At 50.1% G+C, this 19,853-nt stretch overlaps 1 protein-coding gene across 1 annotated transcript in view; it reads right to left on the reverse strand.

The window, feature by feature from the left end:
- The window catches only part of spef2 (sperm flagellar 2), a 326,363-nt gene that overhangs the window by 9,051 nt on the left and 297,459 nt on the right, over positions 1-19,853 (reverse strand). Inside the window, exons 32-34 of the mRNA XM_067982078.1 lie at positions 17,840-18,016; positions 14,438-14,635; positions 9,427-9,549 (exon numbers count right to left, since the gene is read on the reverse strand). Coding sequence (XP_067838179.1) covers positions 9,427-9,549; positions 14,438-14,635; positions 17,840-18,016 — 498 coding nt within the window. The remainder of the gene's footprint in view (positions 1-9,426; positions 9,550-14,437; positions 14,636-17,839; positions 18,017-19,853) is intronic.

Here is a 19,853-nt window from a genome sequence, read left to right on the forward strand (position 1 = left end):
AATGCAAGGTAAGCTGAGGGCACAGATAGACACGTGGCAGTATGGTATCTTAGCTATTACAGAAACGGCTTAATCAGGGGCAGGAATGGCAGCTCAACGTTCCTGGTTACAGGGTTTTCAGACGAGATAGAGAGGGGGGGAAGAAAAGGAGGGGGGGCGGCAATATTGATTAAAGAAACAATTACAGTTGTGAGGAGGGATGATATGTTAGAAAGATCATCAAATGAGGCCTTTTGGGTTGAGCTAAAGAACAAAAAAAGGGGCAGTCACATTACTGGGAGTGAACTATAGACCCCCAGACAATCAGAGGGAGATAGAGGAGCAAATAATGTAGGCAAATTTCTGAGAAGTGCAAAAACAATAGGGCAGTAATAGGGGATTTCAACTACCCTAATATTAACTGGGATACAAACAGTGTGAATGGTATAGAGGGTGCAGAATTCTTAAGTTGCGTTCAGGAGAACTTTTTTAGCCAATATGTAGCAAGCCCAACGAGAGCAGGGGCAGTTCTGGATTTAGTTTTAGGGAATGAAGCTGGGCAGGTGGAAGGAGTAGCAGTGGGAGAGCATTTTGGTGGGAGTGATCATAATACAGTTAGATTTAGCATAGTTATGGAAAAGGACAAAGATAGAACAGGAGATAATGTTTTCAATTGGGGAAAGGCCAATTTTACTAAGCTGAGAAGTGATTTAGTAAAAGTAAACTGGAAACAGCGATTTGAAGGTAAATCAGTATCAGAGCAGTGGGAGACATTCAAAGGGGTGATTCAAGGGGTTCAGAGTAAACATGTTCCCACAAAGAAAAACGGAGGGGCTGCCAAATCTAGAGCCCCCTGGATGACAAAGAGCATTCAGGGTAAGATAAGGCAGAAAAAGGGAAGCTTATGTCAGACACCGAGAACTCAATACTGCAGAAAGCCGAGAGGAGTATAGAAAGTGCAGGGGGGAAAATTAAAAAGGAAATTAGGAAAGCAAAGAGAGGGCATGAAAAAATACTGGCAAGTAAAATCAAGGAAAACCCAAAGATGTTTTATAAATATATTAAGAGCAAGAGGATAACTAAGGAAAGAGTAGGGCCTATTAGAGACCAAAAAGGTAAATTATGTGTGGAGGTGGAAGATGTGGGTATGGTTCTTAATGAATACTTTGCATCTGTCTTCACAAAGGAGAGGGATGATGCAGGGATTGAAGTTAAGGAGGAGGAGTGTGAAATATTGGACGGGATAAACATAGTGAGAGAGGAAGTATTAAAGGGATTAGCATCTTTGGAAGTGGATAAATCACCAGGACCGGATTAAATGTATCCCAGGCTGTTAAAGGAAGCCAGGGAGGAAATAGCGGAGGCTTTAACAATCATTTTCCAATCCTCACTGGATACAGGGGTAGTGCCTGAAGATTGGAGGACTGCTAACATTGTACCGTTGTTTAAAAAGGGAGTGAGGGATAGACCGAGTAATTACAGGCCAGTCAGTCTAACATCGATGGTAGAATTATAGAATCATAGAAGTTTACAACATGGAAACAGGCCCTTCGGCCCAACATGTCCATGTCGCCCAGTTTATACCACTAAGCTAGTCCCAGTTGCCTGCACTTGGCCCATATCCCTCCATACCCATCTTACCCATGTGGGCAAATTATTGAATTCAATTCTGAGGAACAGGATAAACCGTCACTTAGAAAGACAGGTCAAGGACCGCCAGCATGGATTTGTTAAGGGAAGGTCGTGTCTGACAAAATTGATTGAATTTTTTGAGCAAGTAACCAGGAGGGTTGATGAGGGTAATGCATTTGATGTAGTCTACATGGATTTTAGCAAGGCTTTTGACAAGGTCCCACATGGCAGAATGGTCAAAAAAGTAAAGGCCCATGGGATCCAAGGGAAAGTGGCAAATTGGATCCAAAATTGGCTCAGTGGCAGGAAGCAAAGGGTAATGGTCGACGGGTGTAATTGTGACTGGAAGGCTGTTTCCAGTGGGGTTCCGCAGGGCTCAGTACGAGGTTCCTTGCTTTTTGTGATATATATTAATGATTTCGAATTAAATGTAGGGAGCATGTAGGAAGTTTGCAGATGATACAAAAATTGTCCATATGGTTGATAGCGAGGAGCAAAGCTGTAGACTGCAGGAAGATATCAATGGACTGGTCAGGTGGGCAGAAAAGTGGCAAATGCAATTCAATCCAGAGAAATGTGAGGTAATGCATTTGGGGAGAGCAAACAAGGCAAGAGAGTACACAATAAATGGGAGGATACTGAGAGGTGTACAGGAAGTGAGGGACCCTGGAGTGCATGTCCACAGATCCCTGAAGGTAGCAGGACAGGTAGATAAGGCAGTTATGAAGGCATACGGGATACTTTCCTTTATTAGCTGAGGCATAGAATATAAGAACTGTATAAAACACTGGTTAGGCCACAGTTTGAGTACTGCGTACAGTTCTGGTCACCACATTACAGGAAGGATGTAATTGCACTAGAGAGAGTACAGAGGAGATTTACGAGGATGTTGCCAGGACTGGAGAATTTTAGCTATGAGGAAAGATTGGATAGGCTGGGGTTGTTTTCTTTGGAACAGAGGAGACTGAGGGGAGATTTAATTGAGGTGCACAAAATAATGACGGACCGAGATAGAGTGGATAGGAAAGACCTATTTCCCTTAGCAGAGGTGTCAATAACCAGGGGGCATAGATTTTAAAGTGATTGGTAGAAGGATTAGAGGGGAGCTGAGGAGAATTCTTTACACCCAGAGGGTGGTGGGGGTCTGAAACTCACTGCCTGAAAGGGTGGGAGAGGCAGAAACCCTCAACTCATTTAAAAAGTATCTGGACATGCACCTGAAGTGCTGTAACCTACAGGGCTACGGACCAAGTGCTGGAAAGTGGGATTCGGCTGGGTGGCTCATTTTCAGCTAGCAAGGACACGATGGGCCGACTGGCCTCCTTCTGCGCCATCAATTTGCTATGATTCTTTAGGTCACCCCTCAGTCTTCTCTTTGCGAGAGAAAAGAGCCCCAGCCTGCTCAATCTTACGTGATAAGGATAACCTCTCAGTTCTGGTGTCATCCTCGTAAATCTTTTTCGTACTTTCTCCAGTGCCTCTATATCCTTTTTATAATATGGAGACCAGAACTGTTTGCAGTACTCCAAGGGCAGTCTAACCAAGATTCTATATAAATTTAATATAACTTCTCTGCTTTTCAATTCTATGTCCTTAGAAATGAACCCCAGTGCTTGGTTGGCTTTTTAAAAATGGCTTAGGAACATAGGAACAGGAAGAGGCTATTTAATCCCTTGAGCTTATTAACCTGCATTACTACTTTTAGTGATTTGTGTATCTGTACCCCTCGATCCCTCTGCTCCTCGACCCCTTTTAGATTCATAGAATCATAGAAGTTACAACATGGAAACAGGCCCTTCGGCCCAACATGTCCATGTCGCCCAGTTTATACCACTAAGCTAGTCCCAATTGCCTGCACTTGGCCCATATCCCTCGATACCCATCTTCCCCATGAAACTGTCCAAATGCTTTTTAAAAGACAAAATTGTACCCGCCTCTACTACTGCCTCTGGCAGCTCGTTCCAGACACTCACCACCCTTTGAGTGAAAAAATTGCCCCTCTGGATCCTTTTGTATCTCTCCCCTCTCACCTTAAATCTGTGCCCCCTCGTAATAGACTCCCCTACCTTTGGGAAAAGATTTTGACTATCGACCTTATCTATGCCCCTCATTATTTTATAGACTTCTATAAGATCACCCCTTAACCTCCTACTCTCCAGGGAATAAAGTCCCAGTCTGTCTAACCTCTCCCTGTAAGTCAAACCATCAAGTCCCGGTAGCATCCTAGTAAATCTTTTCTGCACTCTTTCTAGTTTAATAATATCCTTTCTATAATAGGGTGACCAGAACTGTACACAGTACTCCAAGTGTGGCCTCACCAATGCCCTGTACAACTTCAACAAGACATCCCAACTCCTGCATTCAATGTTCTGACCAATGAAACCAAGCATGCTGAATGCCTTCTTCACCACCCTATCCACCTGTGACTCCACTTTCAAGGAGCTATGAATCTGTACTCCCAGATCTCTTTGTTCTATAACTCTCCCCAACGCCCTACCATTAACGGAGTAGGTCCTGGCCCGATTCGATCTACCAAAATGCATCACCTCACATTTATCTAAATTAAACTCCATCTGCCATTCATCGGCCCACTGGCCCAATTTATCAAGATCCCGTTGCAATCCTAGATAACCTTCTTCACTGTCCACAATGCCACCAATCTTGGTGTCATCTGCAAACTTACTAACCATGCCTCCTAAATTCTCATCCAAATCATTAATATAAATAACAAATAACAGCGGACCCAGCACCGATCCCTGAGGCACACCGCTGGACACAGGCATCCAGTTTGAAAAACAACCCTCGACAACCACCCTCTGTCTTCTGTCGTCAAGCCAATTTTGTATCCAATTGGCTACCTCACCTTGGATCCCATGAGATTTAACCTTATGTAACAACCTACCATGCGGTACCTTGTCAAATGCTTTGCTGAAGTCCATGTAGACCACGTCTACTGCACAGCCCTCATCTATCTTCTTGGTTACCCCTTCAAAAAACTCAATCAAATTCGTGAGACATGATTTTCCTCTCACAAAACCATGCTGACTGTTCCTAATTAGTCCCTGCCTCTCCAAATGCCTGTAGATTCTGTCCCTCAGAATACCCTCTAACAACTTACCCACTACAGATGTCAGGCTCACTGGTCTGTAGTTCCCAGGCTTTTCCCTGCCGCCCTTCTTAAACAAAGGCACAACATTTGCTACCCTCCAATCTTCAGGCACCTCACCTGTAGCGGTGGATGATTCAAATATCTCTGCTAGGGGACCCGCAATTTCCTCCCTAACCTCCCATAACGTCCTGGGATACATTTCATCAGGTCCCGGAGATTTATCTACCTTGATGCGCGTTAAGACTTCCAGCACCTCCCTCTCTGTAATATTATCCAAGCAGTATGTGACCTCCTTATTCTTCCTGCCAAAATGTACCACCTCACACTTATCTATATTGAAATTCATTTGCCAATTACACGCCCATTCTGCAAGTTTATTAATGTCTTCCTGTATTTTGTCAGTCTTCCTCAGTATTAACTTTACCCCCTATATATAATTTGGGGCCATCCGCAAATTTTGAAATTGTACTTCAATCATTTATGTAAATGGTGAACAACAGTGGTCCCAGCACCGATCCTTGGGGAACATCACCTCCCACCTTTTGTCAGACTGAGTAACTACCCTCAACCACTACTCTCTGTTTTCTGTTTTGTAGCCAGCTTGCTATCTATTCTGCTACTTGTCGCCTGATTCCACATCCTCTGATCTTAGTCATGAGTCTACTCTGTGGGCCTTTTGCAAAATCCAAATATATTACCTCTACTACAAAACCCTTGTCTACCCTTGCTGTTATTTCTTCAAAGAATTCAATAAGGTTGGTCGAGCATGACCTTCCCTTCTGAAATCCGTGCTGACTATTCTTTATTATATTTTCGGTTTCTAGATATTTTTCTATTGCATTTTTGAAAGGGATATAGACAGGTTAAGTGAGTGGGCAAGAAGGTGGCAGATGGAGTATAATGTGGGGAAATGTGAGGTTATTCACTTTGGTAGGAAGAATAGAAAAACAGAATATTTTTTAAATGGTGAGAAACTATCAAATGTTGGTGTTCAGAGAGATTTGGGTGTCCTTGTACAAGAAACACAAAAAGTTAGTATGCAGGTACAGCAGACAGTCAGGGAAGCAAATTGCATGTTGGCCTTTATTGCAGGGGGATTGGAGTATAAGAGTAAGGAAGTCTTACTACAATTGTACAGGGCTTTGGTGAGACCTCACCTGGAGTACTGTGTACAGTTTTGGTCTCCTTATCTAAGGAAGGATATACTTGCCTTAGAGGCGGTGCAACGAAGGTTCACTAGATTGATTCCTGGGATGAGAGGGTTGTCCTATGAGGAGAGATTGAGTAGAATGGGCCTATACTCTCTGGAGTTTAGAAGAATGAGAGGTGATCTCACTGAAACATGGAAGATTCTGAGGGGGCTTGACCAGGTAGAGGCTGAGAGGCTGTTTCCCCTGGTTGGAGAGTCCAGAACCAGAGGCATAGTCTCAGGATAAGGGGTCGGTCATTTAAGACTGAGATGAGGAGGAATTTCTTCACTCAGAGGGTTGTGAATCTTTGGAATTCTCTACCCCAGAGGGCTGTGGAAGCTCATTTGTTGAGTATATTCAAGGCTGAGATCGATAGATTTCTGGACTCTAGGGGAATCAAGGGATATGGGGATCGGGCGGGAAAGTGGAGTTGAGGTCGAAGATCAGCCATGATCTGATTGAATGGCGGAGCAGGCTCGAGGGGCTGTATGGCCGACTCCTGCTCCTATTTCTTACATTCCTGAGGAAACCACCGACGTTCAGCTAATTGGTCTATAGTCCCCGGGACTTGTTCGATCTTCCTTTTTAAATATATGAATTTCATTATCTGTCTGCCAGTCCTCCAGCACTATTGCTTTTCTGATGAATTTTTATATATATGTAATAGTGCCTCTGCTATCTCCTCCCGAACATTTTTTAATATGGACCGATACAATCCGTCCGGACCAGGGGTTTTATCCTCTCGAAGTTTGATTAATTTATCAATTATCTCCCCCCTTTCTATCTTAAATGTTTTAAAATCTATTTTTGATCCCTTCTTCTGATGTCATGCCCACCTTGTTAGTGTCCCTGGTAAATACTGAGGCAAAGTAATTATTTAATATTTCTGCCATTTCACTGACATTACCTGTGAGTTAATCATGTGTATCTCAGTGACCCGATCCCTATCCTGATTTTTCTTTTGTAGAAGTTTACAACATGGAAACAGGCCCTTCGGGCCAACATGTCCATGTCGCCCAGTTTATACCAATTGCCTGCACTTGGCCCATATCCCTCTATACCCATCTTACCCATGTAACTGTCCAAATGCTTTTTAAAAGACAAAATTGTACCCGCCTCTACTACTGCCTCTGGCAGCTCGTTCCAGACACTCACCACCCTTTGAGTGAAAAAATTGCCCCTCTGGACCGTTTTGTATCTCTCCCCTCTCACCTTAAATCTATGTCCCCTCGTTATAGACTCCCCTACCTTTGGGAAAATATTTTGACTATCTACCTTATCTATGCCCCTCATTATTTTATAGACTTCTATAAGATCACCCCTAAACCTCCTACTCTCCAGGGAAAAAAGTCCCAGTCTATCTAACCTCTCCCTATAAGTCAAACCATCAAGTCCCGGTAGCATCCTAGTAAATCTTTTCTGCACCCTTTCTAGTTTAATAATCTCCATAGTTATCTTAAAACTAATGGAATTATGATCACTGGTCCCAAAGTGATCCCTCACTAACACTTCTGTCACCTGCCCTTCCTTATTTCCCAAGAGGAAGTCAAGTTTTGCCCCCTCTCTAGTCGGGCCATCCACATACTGAATGAGAAATTCCTCCTGAATACACTCAACAAATTTCTCTCCATCCAAGCCCCTAATGCTATGGCTGTCCCAGTCAATGTTGGGAAAGTTAAAGTCCCCTACTATTACCACCCTATTTTTCTTGCAGCTGTCTGTAATCTCCTTACATATTTGCTCCTCAATTTCCCGTTGACTATTTGGGGGTCTGTAGTACAATCCTATCAAAGTGATCTCTCCCTTCTTATTTTTCAGTTCTACCAATATAGACTCAGTGGGCGAACCCTCGGATATATCCCCTCTCACTACTGCCGTGATGTTTTCCCTAATCAAGAACGCAACTCCCCCTCCTCTCTTACCTCCTGCTCTATCTTTCCTATAGCATCTGTACCCTGGAACATTGAGCTGCCAGTCCTGCCCCTCCCTTAGCCATGTTTCTGTAATAGCTATAACATCCCAGTCCCATGTACCCATCCATGCCCTGAGTTCATCTGCCTTGCCCATCAGACTTCTTGCATTGAAATAAATGCAGTTTAATCTAGACTTCCCTTGGTCTTTGCCCTGCTTTCTCAGACCATCTGTCCAGTCATGTTTTGTACACTCTCCCTTACTGCCTTTTGTTTCTGTCACCACTTTACTTTTCACTGACTGCCTGCATCGGTTCCCATCCCCTGCCACATTAGTTTAAACCCTCCCCAACAGCACTGGCAAACACTCCCCCTAGGACATTGGTTCCAGTCCTGCCCAGATGCAGACCGTCCAATTTGTACTGGTCCCACCTCCCCCAGAACCGGTTCCAATGGCCCAGGAATTTGAATCCCTCCCTCTTGCACCATCTCTCAAGCCACGTATTCATCTTAGCTATCCTGTCATTCCTACTCTGACTAGCCCGTGGCACTGGTAGCAATCCTGAGATTACTACCTTTGAGGTCCTACTCTTTAGTTTAACTCCTAACTCCCTAAATTCAGCTTGTAGGACCTCATCCCGTTTTTTACCTATATCGTTGGTACCTATATGCACCACAACAACTGGCTGTTCACCCTCCCCCTCCAGAATATCCTGCAGCTGCTCCGAGACATCCCTGACCCTTGCACCAGGGAGGCAACATACCATCCTGGAGTCTCGGTTGCGTCCGCAGAAACGCCTGTCTATTCCCCTTACAATCGAGTCCCCTATCACTATAGCTCTGCCACTCTTTTTCCTGCCCTCCTGTGCAGCAGAGCCAGCCATGGTGCCATGAACCTGGCCGCTGCCACCTTCCCCTGGTGAGCCATCTCCCCCAACAGTATCCAAAACGGTATACCTGTTTTGGAGGGAGATGACCGCAGGGGACCCCTGCACTGCCTTCCTACTCTTCCTCTGTCTGTTGGTCACCCATTCACTATCTCCCTCAGTAATTTTTATCTGTGGTGTGACCAACTCACTGAACGTGCTATCCACGACTTTCTCAGTTATTTGTGTGTCTGTCGAATACTTTATTATTTCTTTTATATTCCTGGATAATTTAATTTCAGAGTTTCTCTTTGTTTTCCTATCCTCTCCCTACTCCCTTTTCTCGTCCTCATTTTGTTATCTGTGTACTTAGTTTATGCTTTTTCTTCAGTTTCAATCTTGCCCTTATTTCTTTATTCATCCATGGTGTGTTATTACTGGCTACTTTGTCCTTGTTTTTAGTGGGATATATTTCTCCTGGACTCTATTGGTCACCGTTTTAAATGTTTCCCACTGTTGTTCTATTTCTTTGTTTGTCAGTAAATTTTTCCAGTTTATTTTCCCGAGTTCCATTCCCATCCCCTGAAAATCAGCTTTTTTCCAATTTATTACTTTGGTCTTTGTCATATTTATGTCCTTCTCAATCTTTATCTTAAACCTTATTATGTTGTGATCGCTATTGCCTCGAAGTTAGAGAGACAGACCGAGGGACGGACAGAGAGAGACAGAGATTTCCTTACAGGAAGGGTGAATTTGAGGGTGTTGGTTATCAGGTCCATGATGGCAGGATGTCGCAGTAAAATCTCAAATGGAACTGGCTCCAAGTCCTTCGATCCCAACTCCTTGTAAACGTGTGTAAATTGCTGTAAAACAGTAAGGCAGTAAGATGGGGCGATTAGTGTGGAACGATACTCGGAACCATGGCCAACAGCCCAAACTCAATAGCAACTTAACCCACTCCCTCCAGCACAGGCTGGGGTTGATGGTACAAAGCACAAAGGGGTTGCAACACTCAGCCCCATGGCTTGACCGCTGGTCAGTCTGGTTACTAGTATCACGGTTCCCCCAGCCCTGCTGGTCAGTCTGGTCAGTGTGGTTACTAGTACCATGGTTCCCCCAGCCCTGCTGATCAGTCTGGTCAGTGTGGTTACTAATGTCATGGTTCCCCCAGCCCTGCTGGTCAGTCAGTTGTGACAGGCTCAGGGCCTGAGCCCCAGTCCCACTCCCGGCTCCTTCAAACGGGCATCCATCTCCCACAGAGAGGGGAGCTGAGGCAGGAGAGCTCTGGGCTCACTGCCAACTCTTCAGAGGGATGAGAGGGTGTTCCCCTTCCTTGGGAGCAGCCTGGAGATCCCAGCACAACACACAGACGGCAGGAGCAGGAGCAGGAGCAGGCGACAGAGAGCAGGAGCAACAGGTCTCTCTGACCCCGTTACCCCACCCCGGTCTCTCTGACCCCGTTACCCCATCCCGGTCTCTCTGACCCCGTTACCCTCCCGGGTCTCTCTGACCCCGTTACCCCATCCCGGTCTCTCTGACCCCGTTACCCTCCCGGGTCTTTCTGACCCCGTTACCCCATCCCGGTCTCTCTGACCCCGTTACCCTCCCGGGTCTCTCTGACCCCGTTACCTCCAGGTCTCTCTGACCCCGTTACCTCCCGGTCTCTCTGACCCCGTTACCTCCCGGTCTCTCTGACCCCGTTACCTCCCGGTCTCTCTGACCCCGTTACCCTCCCTGGTCTCTCTGACCCCGTTACCCCCCCGGGTCTCTCTGACCCTGTTACCCTCCCCGGTCTCTCTGACCCCGTTACCCCCCCCCCCCGTTACCCCCCCCCCCGGTCTCTCTGACCCCGTTACCCCCCGGTCTCTCTGACCCCGTTACCCCCCCCGGGTCTCTCTGACCCCGTTACCCCCCCCCGGTCTCTCTGACCCCGTTACCCCCCGGTCTCTCTGACCCCATTACCCCCCACCCCGGTCTCTCTGACCCCATTACCCCCCCCCCGGTCTCTCTGACCCCGTTACCCCCCCCCGGTCTCTCTGACCCCATTACCCCCCCCCCCCGGTCTCTCTGACCCCGTTACCCTCCCGGGTCTCTCTGACCCCGTTACCCACCCCGGTCTCTCTGACCCCATTACCCCCCCCCCCCGGTCTCTCTGACCCCGTTACCCCCCCCCGGTCTCTCTGACCCCGTTACCCCCCCCCGGTCTCTCTGACCCCGTTACCCCCCCCCGGTCTCTCTGACCCCATTACCCTCCCCGGTCTCTCTGACCCCGTTACCCCCCCCCCCTCCGGTCTCTCTGACCCCGTTACCCCCCCGGTCTCTCTGACCCCGTTACCCTCCCGGGTCTCTCTGACCCCGTTACCCTCCCGGGTCTCTCTGACCCCGTTACCCCCCCCCCCCCCGGTCTCTCTGACCCCGTTACCCCCCCGGTCTCTCTGACCCCGTTACCCCCCCCCCCCCGGTCTCTCTGACCCCGTTACCCCCCCCCGGTCTCTCTGACCCCATTACCCCCCCCCCCTCCGGTCTCTCTGACCCCGTTACCCCCCCGGTCTCTCTGACCCCGTTACCCTCCCGGGTCTCTCTGACCCCGTTACCCTCCCGGGTCTCTCTGACCCCGTTACCCCCCCCCCCGGTCTCTCTGACCCCGTTACCCCCCCCGGTCTCTCTGACCCCGTTACCCCCCCCCCCGGTCTCTCTGACCCCGTTACCCCCCCCCCGGTCTCTCTGACCCCGTTTCCCCCCCGGTCTCTCTGACCCCGTTACCCCCCCGGTCTCTCTGACCCCGTTACCCTCCCGGGTCTCTCTGACCCCGTTACCCTCCCCGGTCTCTCTGACCCCGTTACCCTCCCGGGTCTCTCTGACCCCGTTACCCCCCCCGGTCTCTCTGACCCCGTTACCCCCCCCCGGTCTCTCTGACCCCGTTACCCCCCCGGTCTCTCTGACCCCGTTACCCTCCCGGGTCTCTCTGACCCCGTTACCCTCCCCGGTCTCTCTGACCCCGTTACCCTCCCGGGTCTCTCTGACCCCGTTACCCTCCCCGGTCTCTCTGACCCCGTTACCCCCCCCGGTCTCTCTGACCCCGTTACCCTCCCGGGTCTCTCTGACCCCGTTACCCCCCCCCCCCCGGTCTCTCTGACCCCGTTACCCCCCTCCGGTCTCTCTGACCCCGTTACCCTCCCCGGTCTCTCTGACCCCGTTACCCTCCCGGTCTCTCTGACCCCGTTACCCACCCCGGTCTCTCTGACCCCGTTACCCCCCCCGGTCTCTCTGACCCCGTTACCCCCCCCCGGTCTCTCTGACCCCGTTACCCTCCCGGGTCTCTCTGACCCCGTTACCCCCCCCGGTCTCTCTGACCCCGTTACCCCCCCCGGTCTCTCTGACCCCGTTACCTCCTGGGTCTCTCTGACCCCACACCTGGGATCCAATGACCGGTACCTGAGATCCACTGACTCATATATGTGATCCACTGACCCGTACCTAGCTTGAGAAAGGAATCCATTAACTGTTTCCAGCATGCTTTGGGATAATACTCTAACAAGGGTAGTTTGTAATCATGAGGTTGTTTAAGACTGAACACGGTAAGCACAGCAGTTTGAAATCTGCCCCGGAGCAGCAAGCTTTCTTGTGTGTTGTCAGTTTCAAGGTCTAAAACATCCTGTGATGAAACGGCCATGTGGTTGTGAAGCATCCCTTGTCTGGTGGGTGAGATCCCAATATATCAGGCCCAGTACATGGGATGTCCAAGATAAGAATTATAGTATCATAAGAACTGGGAACAACATCTCTATACAAAGAATGACAACGCGTGCAGGCACACTGAAGGAAAGGGTTAACTTTGCCCCTGTGGACATTCCATTTGGGCATTGTAAGTTTAAAACTGAAAAGGCAGCAATGTGCAGAAACTGCGAGAGGCTCCAACAGGTTTCACACGGTGGAAAGCCTGTCCCCACACGGTGGAAAGCCTGTCCCCACACGGTGGAAAGCCTGTCCGCACACGGTGGAAAGCCTGTCCCCACACGGTGGAAAGCCTGTCCCCACACGGTGGAAAGCCTGTCCGCACACGGTGGAAAGCCTGTCCGCACACGGTGGAAAGCCTGTCCGCACACGGTGGAAAGCCTGTCCCCACACGGTGGAAAGCCTGTCCCCACACGGTGGAAAGCCTGTCCCCACACGGTGGAAAGCCTGTCCCCACACGGTTTCACACGGTGGAAAGCCTGTCCGCACACGGTGGAAAGCCTGTCCCCACACGGTGGAAAGCCTGTCCCCACACGGTGGAAAGCCTGTCCCCACACGGTGGAAAGCCTGTCCCCACACGGTGGAAAGCCTGTCCCCACACGGTGGAAAGCCTGTCCCCACACGGTTTCACACGGTGGAAAGCCTGTCCCCACACGGTGGAAAGCCTGTCCCCACACGGTTTCACACGGTGGAAAGCCTGTCCCCACACGGTTTTCAGTGGTCCAGCCAACCGTCCATCATTAATACAACACAAATCACTGGAACATCTGTATCCCTACTGCACTAAAGAGGATAAAGCTTGGAATTTAGAAGTATGTTATTACTTGTAATTGTTAGCAGTATTGTGTGTTAAGCATTGCTTGTAGTTGGTAGTAGCATTTCTGTTTATGTAAGGCAATAAAACGACCTCTACCGAGTACCATGACCCGAACTGTTTTATTTCATCGATATTGAGTCAACAAGTAGGTTTAAACAACTCTTACAGCTGGGATCCACTGACCAGTACCTGGGATCCACTGACCGGTACCTGGGCTCCACTGACCGGCACCTGGGCTCCACTGACCGGCACCTGGGCTCCACTGACCGGCACCTGGGATCCACTGACCGGCACCTGGGATCCACTGACCGGTACCTGGGCTCCACTGACCGGCGCCTGGGCTCCACTGACCCGGTGCCTGGGCTCCACTGACCGGCGCCTGGGCTCCACTGACCAGTACCTGGGCTCCACTGACCGGTACCTGGGCTCCACTGACCGGTACCTGGGCTCCACTGACCGGCACCTGGGCTCCACTGACCGGCGCCTGGGCTCCACTGACCGGCGCCTGGGCTCCACTGACCCGGTGCCTGGGCTCCACTGACCAGTACCTGGGCTCCACTGACCGGCGCCTGGGCTCCACTGACCCGGTGCCTGGGCTCCACTGACCCGGTGCCTGGGCTCCACTGACCAGTACCTGGGCTCCACTGACCGGCGCCTGGGCTCCACTGACCCGGTGCCTGGGCTCCACTGACCAGCACCTGGGCTCCACTGACCGGCGCCTGGGCTCCACTGACCCGGTGCCTGGGCTCCACTGACCGGTACCTGGGATCCACTGACCGGTACCTGGGCTCCACTGACCGGCACCTGGGCTCCACTGACCGGCGCCTGGGCTCCACTGACCGGCGCCTGGGCTCCACTGACCCGGTTCCTGGGCTCCGCTGACCCGGTTCCTGGGCTCCGCTGACCCGGTTCCTGGGCTCCGCTGACCCGGTTCCTGGGCTCCGCTGACCCGGTGCCTGGGCTCCGCTGACCCGGTGCCTGGGCTCCGCTGACCCGGTGCCTGGGCTCCGCTGACCCGGTGCCTGGGCTCCGCTGACCCGGTGCCTGGGCTCCGCTGACCCGGTGCCTGGGCTCCGCTGACCCGGTGCCTGGGCTCCGCTGACCCGGTGCCTGGGCTCCGCTGACCCGGTGCCTGGGCTCCGCTGACCCGTACTGTCACAAGGCTGTGATCATGACCAGACATCAGGAGTGAATCGTACCTTGCAGTAAAACTGCTCTGCTTCCTGCTGGTTGGTGTGGCGATGAACGTCTCCACTTTGAATCACGCCGTGGGTCATCATTTTAAACAGAGCAGACAGTGGCACCTTCTCCTCTGCAGATGGAAGTGGGGGCAGCTCCTGTAACGCTGCAGCGACCTGAATTCCATCCACGGTCGGCTTACCAATACATGGTACTGACTGCAATTGGAAAGGTGCTAAGATTAGTAATGCACTGTCTGTTAAAGCTCCCTCTACACTGTCCCATCAAACACTCCCAGGGCAGGGAAAGCACAGGGTTAGATACAGAGTAAAGCTCCCTCTACACTGTCCCATCAAACACTCCCAGGACAGGTACAGAATCATGGAATCATAGAATGGTTACAGCACAGAAGGAGGCCATTCGGCCCATCGAGTCCGTGCCAGCTCTCTGCAAGAGCAATCCAGCTAGTCACACTCCCCCACCCTTTCCCTGTTACCCTGCAAATGTTTCCCTTTCAAGTACTTATCAAGTTCCCTTTTGAAGGCCATGATTGAATCTGCCTCCACCACCCCCTCGGGCAGTGCATTCCAGATCCTAACCACTCGCTGTGTAAAAAGTTTTTCCTCATGTCACCTTTGGTTCTTTTGCCAATCGCCTTAAATCTGTGTCCTCTGGTTCTTGACCCTTCCACCAATGGGAACAGTTTCTCTCTATCTACTCTGTCTGGACCCTTCATGATTTTGAACACCTCGATCAAATCTCCTCTCAACCTTCTCTGTTCCAAGGAGAACAACCCCAGCTTCTCCAGTCTATCCACGTAACTAAACTCCCTCATCCCTGGAATCATTCCAGTAAATCTCTTCTGCACCCTCTCTAAGGCCTTCACATCTTTCCGAAAGTGCGGTGCCCAGAACTGGACACAATACTCCAGTTGTGGCCGAACCAGTGTTTTATAAAGGTTCATCATAACTTCCTTGCTTTTGTACTCTATGCCTCCAATTATAAAGCCCAGGATCCCGTATGCTTTTTTAACTGCTTTCTCAACCTGCCCTGCCACCTTCAACGATTTGTGCACATATACCCCCAGATCTCTCTGTTCCTGTACCCCCTTTAGAGTTGTGCCCTCTAGTTTATATTGCCTCTCCTCGTTCTACCGACCAAAATGTAAAACTTTGCACTTCTCTGCCTTAAATTTCATCTGCCATGTGTCCGCCCATTCCACCAGCCTGTCTATATCCTCTTGAAGTCTATCACTATCCTCCTCACTGTTCACTACACTTCTAAGCTTTATGTCATCTGCAAATTTGGAAATTGTGCCCTGTACACCCAAGTCCAAGTCATTAATATATATCAAGAAAAGCAGTGGTCCCAGCACCGACCCCTGGGGAACACCACTGTACACCTCCCTCCAGTCCGAAAAACAACCGTTCACCACTACTCTCTGTTTCCTGTCACTTAGCCAATTCTGTATCCATGCTGTCACTGCTCCTTTTTTCCATGGGCTTCAACTTTGCTGACAAGCCTATTATGTGGCACTTTATCAAACGCCTTTTGGAAGTCCATATACACCACATCAACTACATTGCCCTCATCGACCCTCTCTGTTACCTCATCAAAAAACTCTTATCAGGTCAGTTAAACACAATTTGCCTTTAACAAATCCGTGTTGGCTTTCCTTAATTCCTCCACACCTGTCCAAGTGGACTGTTAATTCTGTCCCGGATTATCGTTTCTAAAAGTTTCCCCACCACTGAGGTTAAACTGACTGGCCTGTAGTTGCCGGGTTTATCTTTACACCTTTTTTGAACAAGGGTGTAACATTTGAAATTCTCCAGTCCTCTGGCACCACCTCCGTATCTACGGATGTTTGGAAGATTATGACCAGTACCTCCGCAATTTCCACCCTTACTTCCCTCAGCATCCTAGGATGCATCCCATCCGGACCGGGTCACTTATCTACTTTAAGCACAACCAGCCTTTCCTGTATCTCCTTTTTATCAATTTTTAGCCCATCCAGAATCTCAACTACGTCCTCTTTTACTGTGACTCTGGCAGCATCTTCTTCCTTGGTAAAGACAGATGCAAAATACTCATTTAGTACCTCAGCCATGCCCTCTGCCTCCATGAGTAGATCTCCTTTACGGTCCCTAATCAGCCCCACCCCTCCTCTTACTACCCGTTTACTATTTATATGCTTAGAAGACTTTTGGATTCCCTTTTACATTGGCCGCCAGTCTATTCTCATACTCTCTCTTTGCCCCTCTTATTTCCTTTTTCACTTCCCTTCTGAACTTTCTATATTCTCCCTGGTTCTCACTTGTGTTAACAACCTGACATCTGTCATACGCCCCATTTTCCGTCTCATCTTATTCTCTATCTCTTTTGTCATCCAGGGAGCTCTGGCTTTAGTTGCCCTACCTTTCTGCCTCGTGGAAATGTGTCTAGACTGTACCCAAACCATCTCCTCCTTAAAGGCCGTCCATTGTTGAATTACAGTTTTACCTGCCAATCTTTGATTCCAATTTACCCGGGCCAGATCAGTTCTCAACCCACTGAAATTGGCCCTCCTCCAATTAAGTAATTTTACTCTAGATTGCTCCTTGTCCTTTTCCATAGCTAATCTAAACCTTATACTATGATCACTGTTCCCTAGATGTTCCCCCCCTGACACTTGCTCCACTTGACCCACCTCATTCCTCAGAACCAGATCCAGCAATGCCTCCTTCCTCGTTGGGCCAGAAACGTACTGATCAAGGAAGTTCTCCTGAACACACTTCAGAAATTCTTCCCTCTCTCTACCCTTTACACTATACTATCCCAGTCTATATTAGGATAATTGAAGTCTCCCATTATCACTACTCTATGGTTCTTGCACCTCTCTGTAATTTCCCTGCAAATTTGCTCCTCTCTATCCTTCCCACTAGTTGGTGGCCTATAGAATACACCCTAGTGTAAAGGCACCTCTATTGTTTCTTAACTCTAACCAAATAGAGATTCTGTCCTTGAACCCTCCAGGACATCCTCTCTCTCCAGCACTGCACTATTCTCCTTAATCAATACTGACACCTACCCCCGCCGCCTCCTTTCTTCCCTGAACACCTTGTATCCAGGAATATTTAGTACCCAGTCCTGCCCTTTTTTGAGCCAGGTCTCCATTATCACCATGACATTGTATCCCCATGTGATTATTTGGGCCTGCAGCTCACCAACCTTGTTTACCACACTTCGTGTGTTCACACACAGGCACTGCAAAGCAGTCTCAGACTTTCTTGTACTCTCCCATAGTCTGATCCCACCTAATACTGTACTATTTCTTCCTCTAATGCTATCTGTCTCTCCCAATCCTTTGTGCACCTTGTTTCTCTGGGACTGGCCCGGCCCCCTCTGCTGTGTTTGGTTAGCTGCTGCCCCCCTAATCGCACCTTCACTGGGCTGGATGTGGAGGCTCGTTTCCAGGGGAGGAGAGTGCCGGAGGCGAGGCTGAGTGCTCGACGGAATCCCTCGGCTGGGTCACGGTGAGCTGCGAAGTTCAGCAGCATGGCGTTATAGTCCAGCGCCGGTGGCAAACGGCTCTGATCGACAAATATCGTGAAGAAAACCTTTGGGGAGAAAGACAGCTGTGTGAATAATCGGTAGGGGTTAGGGGTTAGGGGTGGGAGTTAGGGGGTAGGGGTTAGGGGTTAGGGGTTTTGGGTAGGGGTTGGGTTAGGGGCTGGGTTAAGGGTTAGGGGCTGGGTTAGGGGTTAGGGGTAGGGGTTAGGGGTTGGGTTAGGGGTTAGAAGCTGGGTTAGGGGTTAGAAGCTGGGTTAGGGGTTAGGGGCTGGGTTAGGGGTTAGGGGTAGGGGTTAGAGGTGGGGTGGGGGTTAGGGTTACGGGCTGGGGTGGGGGTTAGGGTTAGGGGCTGGGGTGGGGGTTAGGGTTAGGGGCTGGGTTAGGGGTTAGGTTAGGGGTTAGGGGCTGGGTTAGGGGTTAGGGGCTGGGTTAGGGGCTGGGTTAGGGGTTAGGGGCTGGGTTAGGGGTTGGGGTAGGGGTTAGGGGCTGGGTTAGGGGTTAGGGTTAGGGGCTGGGTTAGGGGTTAGGGTTAGGGGCTGGGTTAGGGGTTAGGAGGGTTAGGGGCTGGGTTAGGGGTTAGGGGCTGGGGTGGGGTTAGGGGTTAGGGTGGGGGTTAGGGGTTAGGGTTAGGGGCTGGGTTAGGGGTTAGGGGCTGGGGTGGGGGTTGGGGTTAGGGTTAGGGTTAGGGTTAGGGGCTGGGTTAGGGGTTAGGGGCTGGGGTGGGGGTTAGGGGTTAGGGTGGGGGTTAGGGGTTAGGGTGGGGGTTAGGGGTTAGTGATAGGGGCTGGGTTAGGGGTTAGGGGCTGGGTTAGGGGTTACGGGCTGGGGTGGGGGTTAGGGGCTGGGTTAGGGGCTGGGGTGGGGTTAGGGTTGGGGCCCACGCTGCCCCGAGGAATCCTTCTGAAAGGCTGGAGCTGGCCTGCTGTCAGCTCGCCGTGCAGTCTGGAGAGGGGCCCGTGGTATTTTGCGGACGTACCAGTCAGTACATCAGCCCATGTTTCCAGCTGCTTGAATTCGTTCTCAGGATGTGGGAGTCACTGCAAGGCTGGCATTTATTGTCCCTCCCTGGTTTGATGCAAATTAGTGGCTTTCTGGGCCACTTCAGATCGCAGTTAAGAGTCAATTTTGTTGCTGTGGGACTGGAGTCACCTATAGGCCCAGGCCGGGCGAGGACGGCAGGTCTCCTTCCCTAAAGACCATTAGTGAACCAGTTGGGTTTTTACGACAATCCGACAGCTTCATGGTCACTTTGTATTTACAGAATTGCATAGAATTTTACACCCCAGGAACTGGCCATTCGGCCCATCAGGTCCATGCCGGTATTTATTCTCCACATGAGCCTCCTCCCACCCTTCTTCATCTCACCCTATCAGCATATCCTTCTATCCCTTTCTCCCTCATGTATTTCTCTCACTTCCCGTTAAATCCATCTGCACTATTCACCTCAACTACTCCTTGCAGTAGTGAGTTCCACATTCTCACCACTCTCTGAAATAAAGCAGTTTCTCCTGAATTCCCGATTGATTTATTAATGACTATCGATATTTATGGCCCCTAGTATTTTTTACACTGAATTAATATCAGGAGCACTCGGGACAATGGCCGTGCTTGCTCCTGATGTAATGAGCCTTTGATGTAGGGTGTAACTGGGGCTGAAGATCTGCTGAGTATTTCCAGCATTTTCTGTTTTTGTTTCAGATTTCCAGCATCTACAGTATTTTGTTTTTGTTGCACAGAGGGTGGGGAGCGTAGAGGTAGTGTAGGAGATTACAAGGGAGAATGTGATATTGAGGGAGTGGGCGATGCAGGATTAGATTTTGGGACCAGCTGATGGACCCCAGCGGGCTGCGTGGCCCTGCTCTCACCTGTGTGCCTCTGGTGGGA

The sequence above is a fragment of the Heptranchias perlo genome, chromosome 4, assembly GCF_035084215.1.
Source record: "Heptranchias perlo isolate sHepPer1 chromosome 4, sHepPer1.hap1, whole genome shotgun sequence".
NCBI lineage: Eukaryota > Metazoa > Chordata > Chondrichthyes > Hexanchiformes > Hexanchidae > Heptranchias > Heptranchias perlo.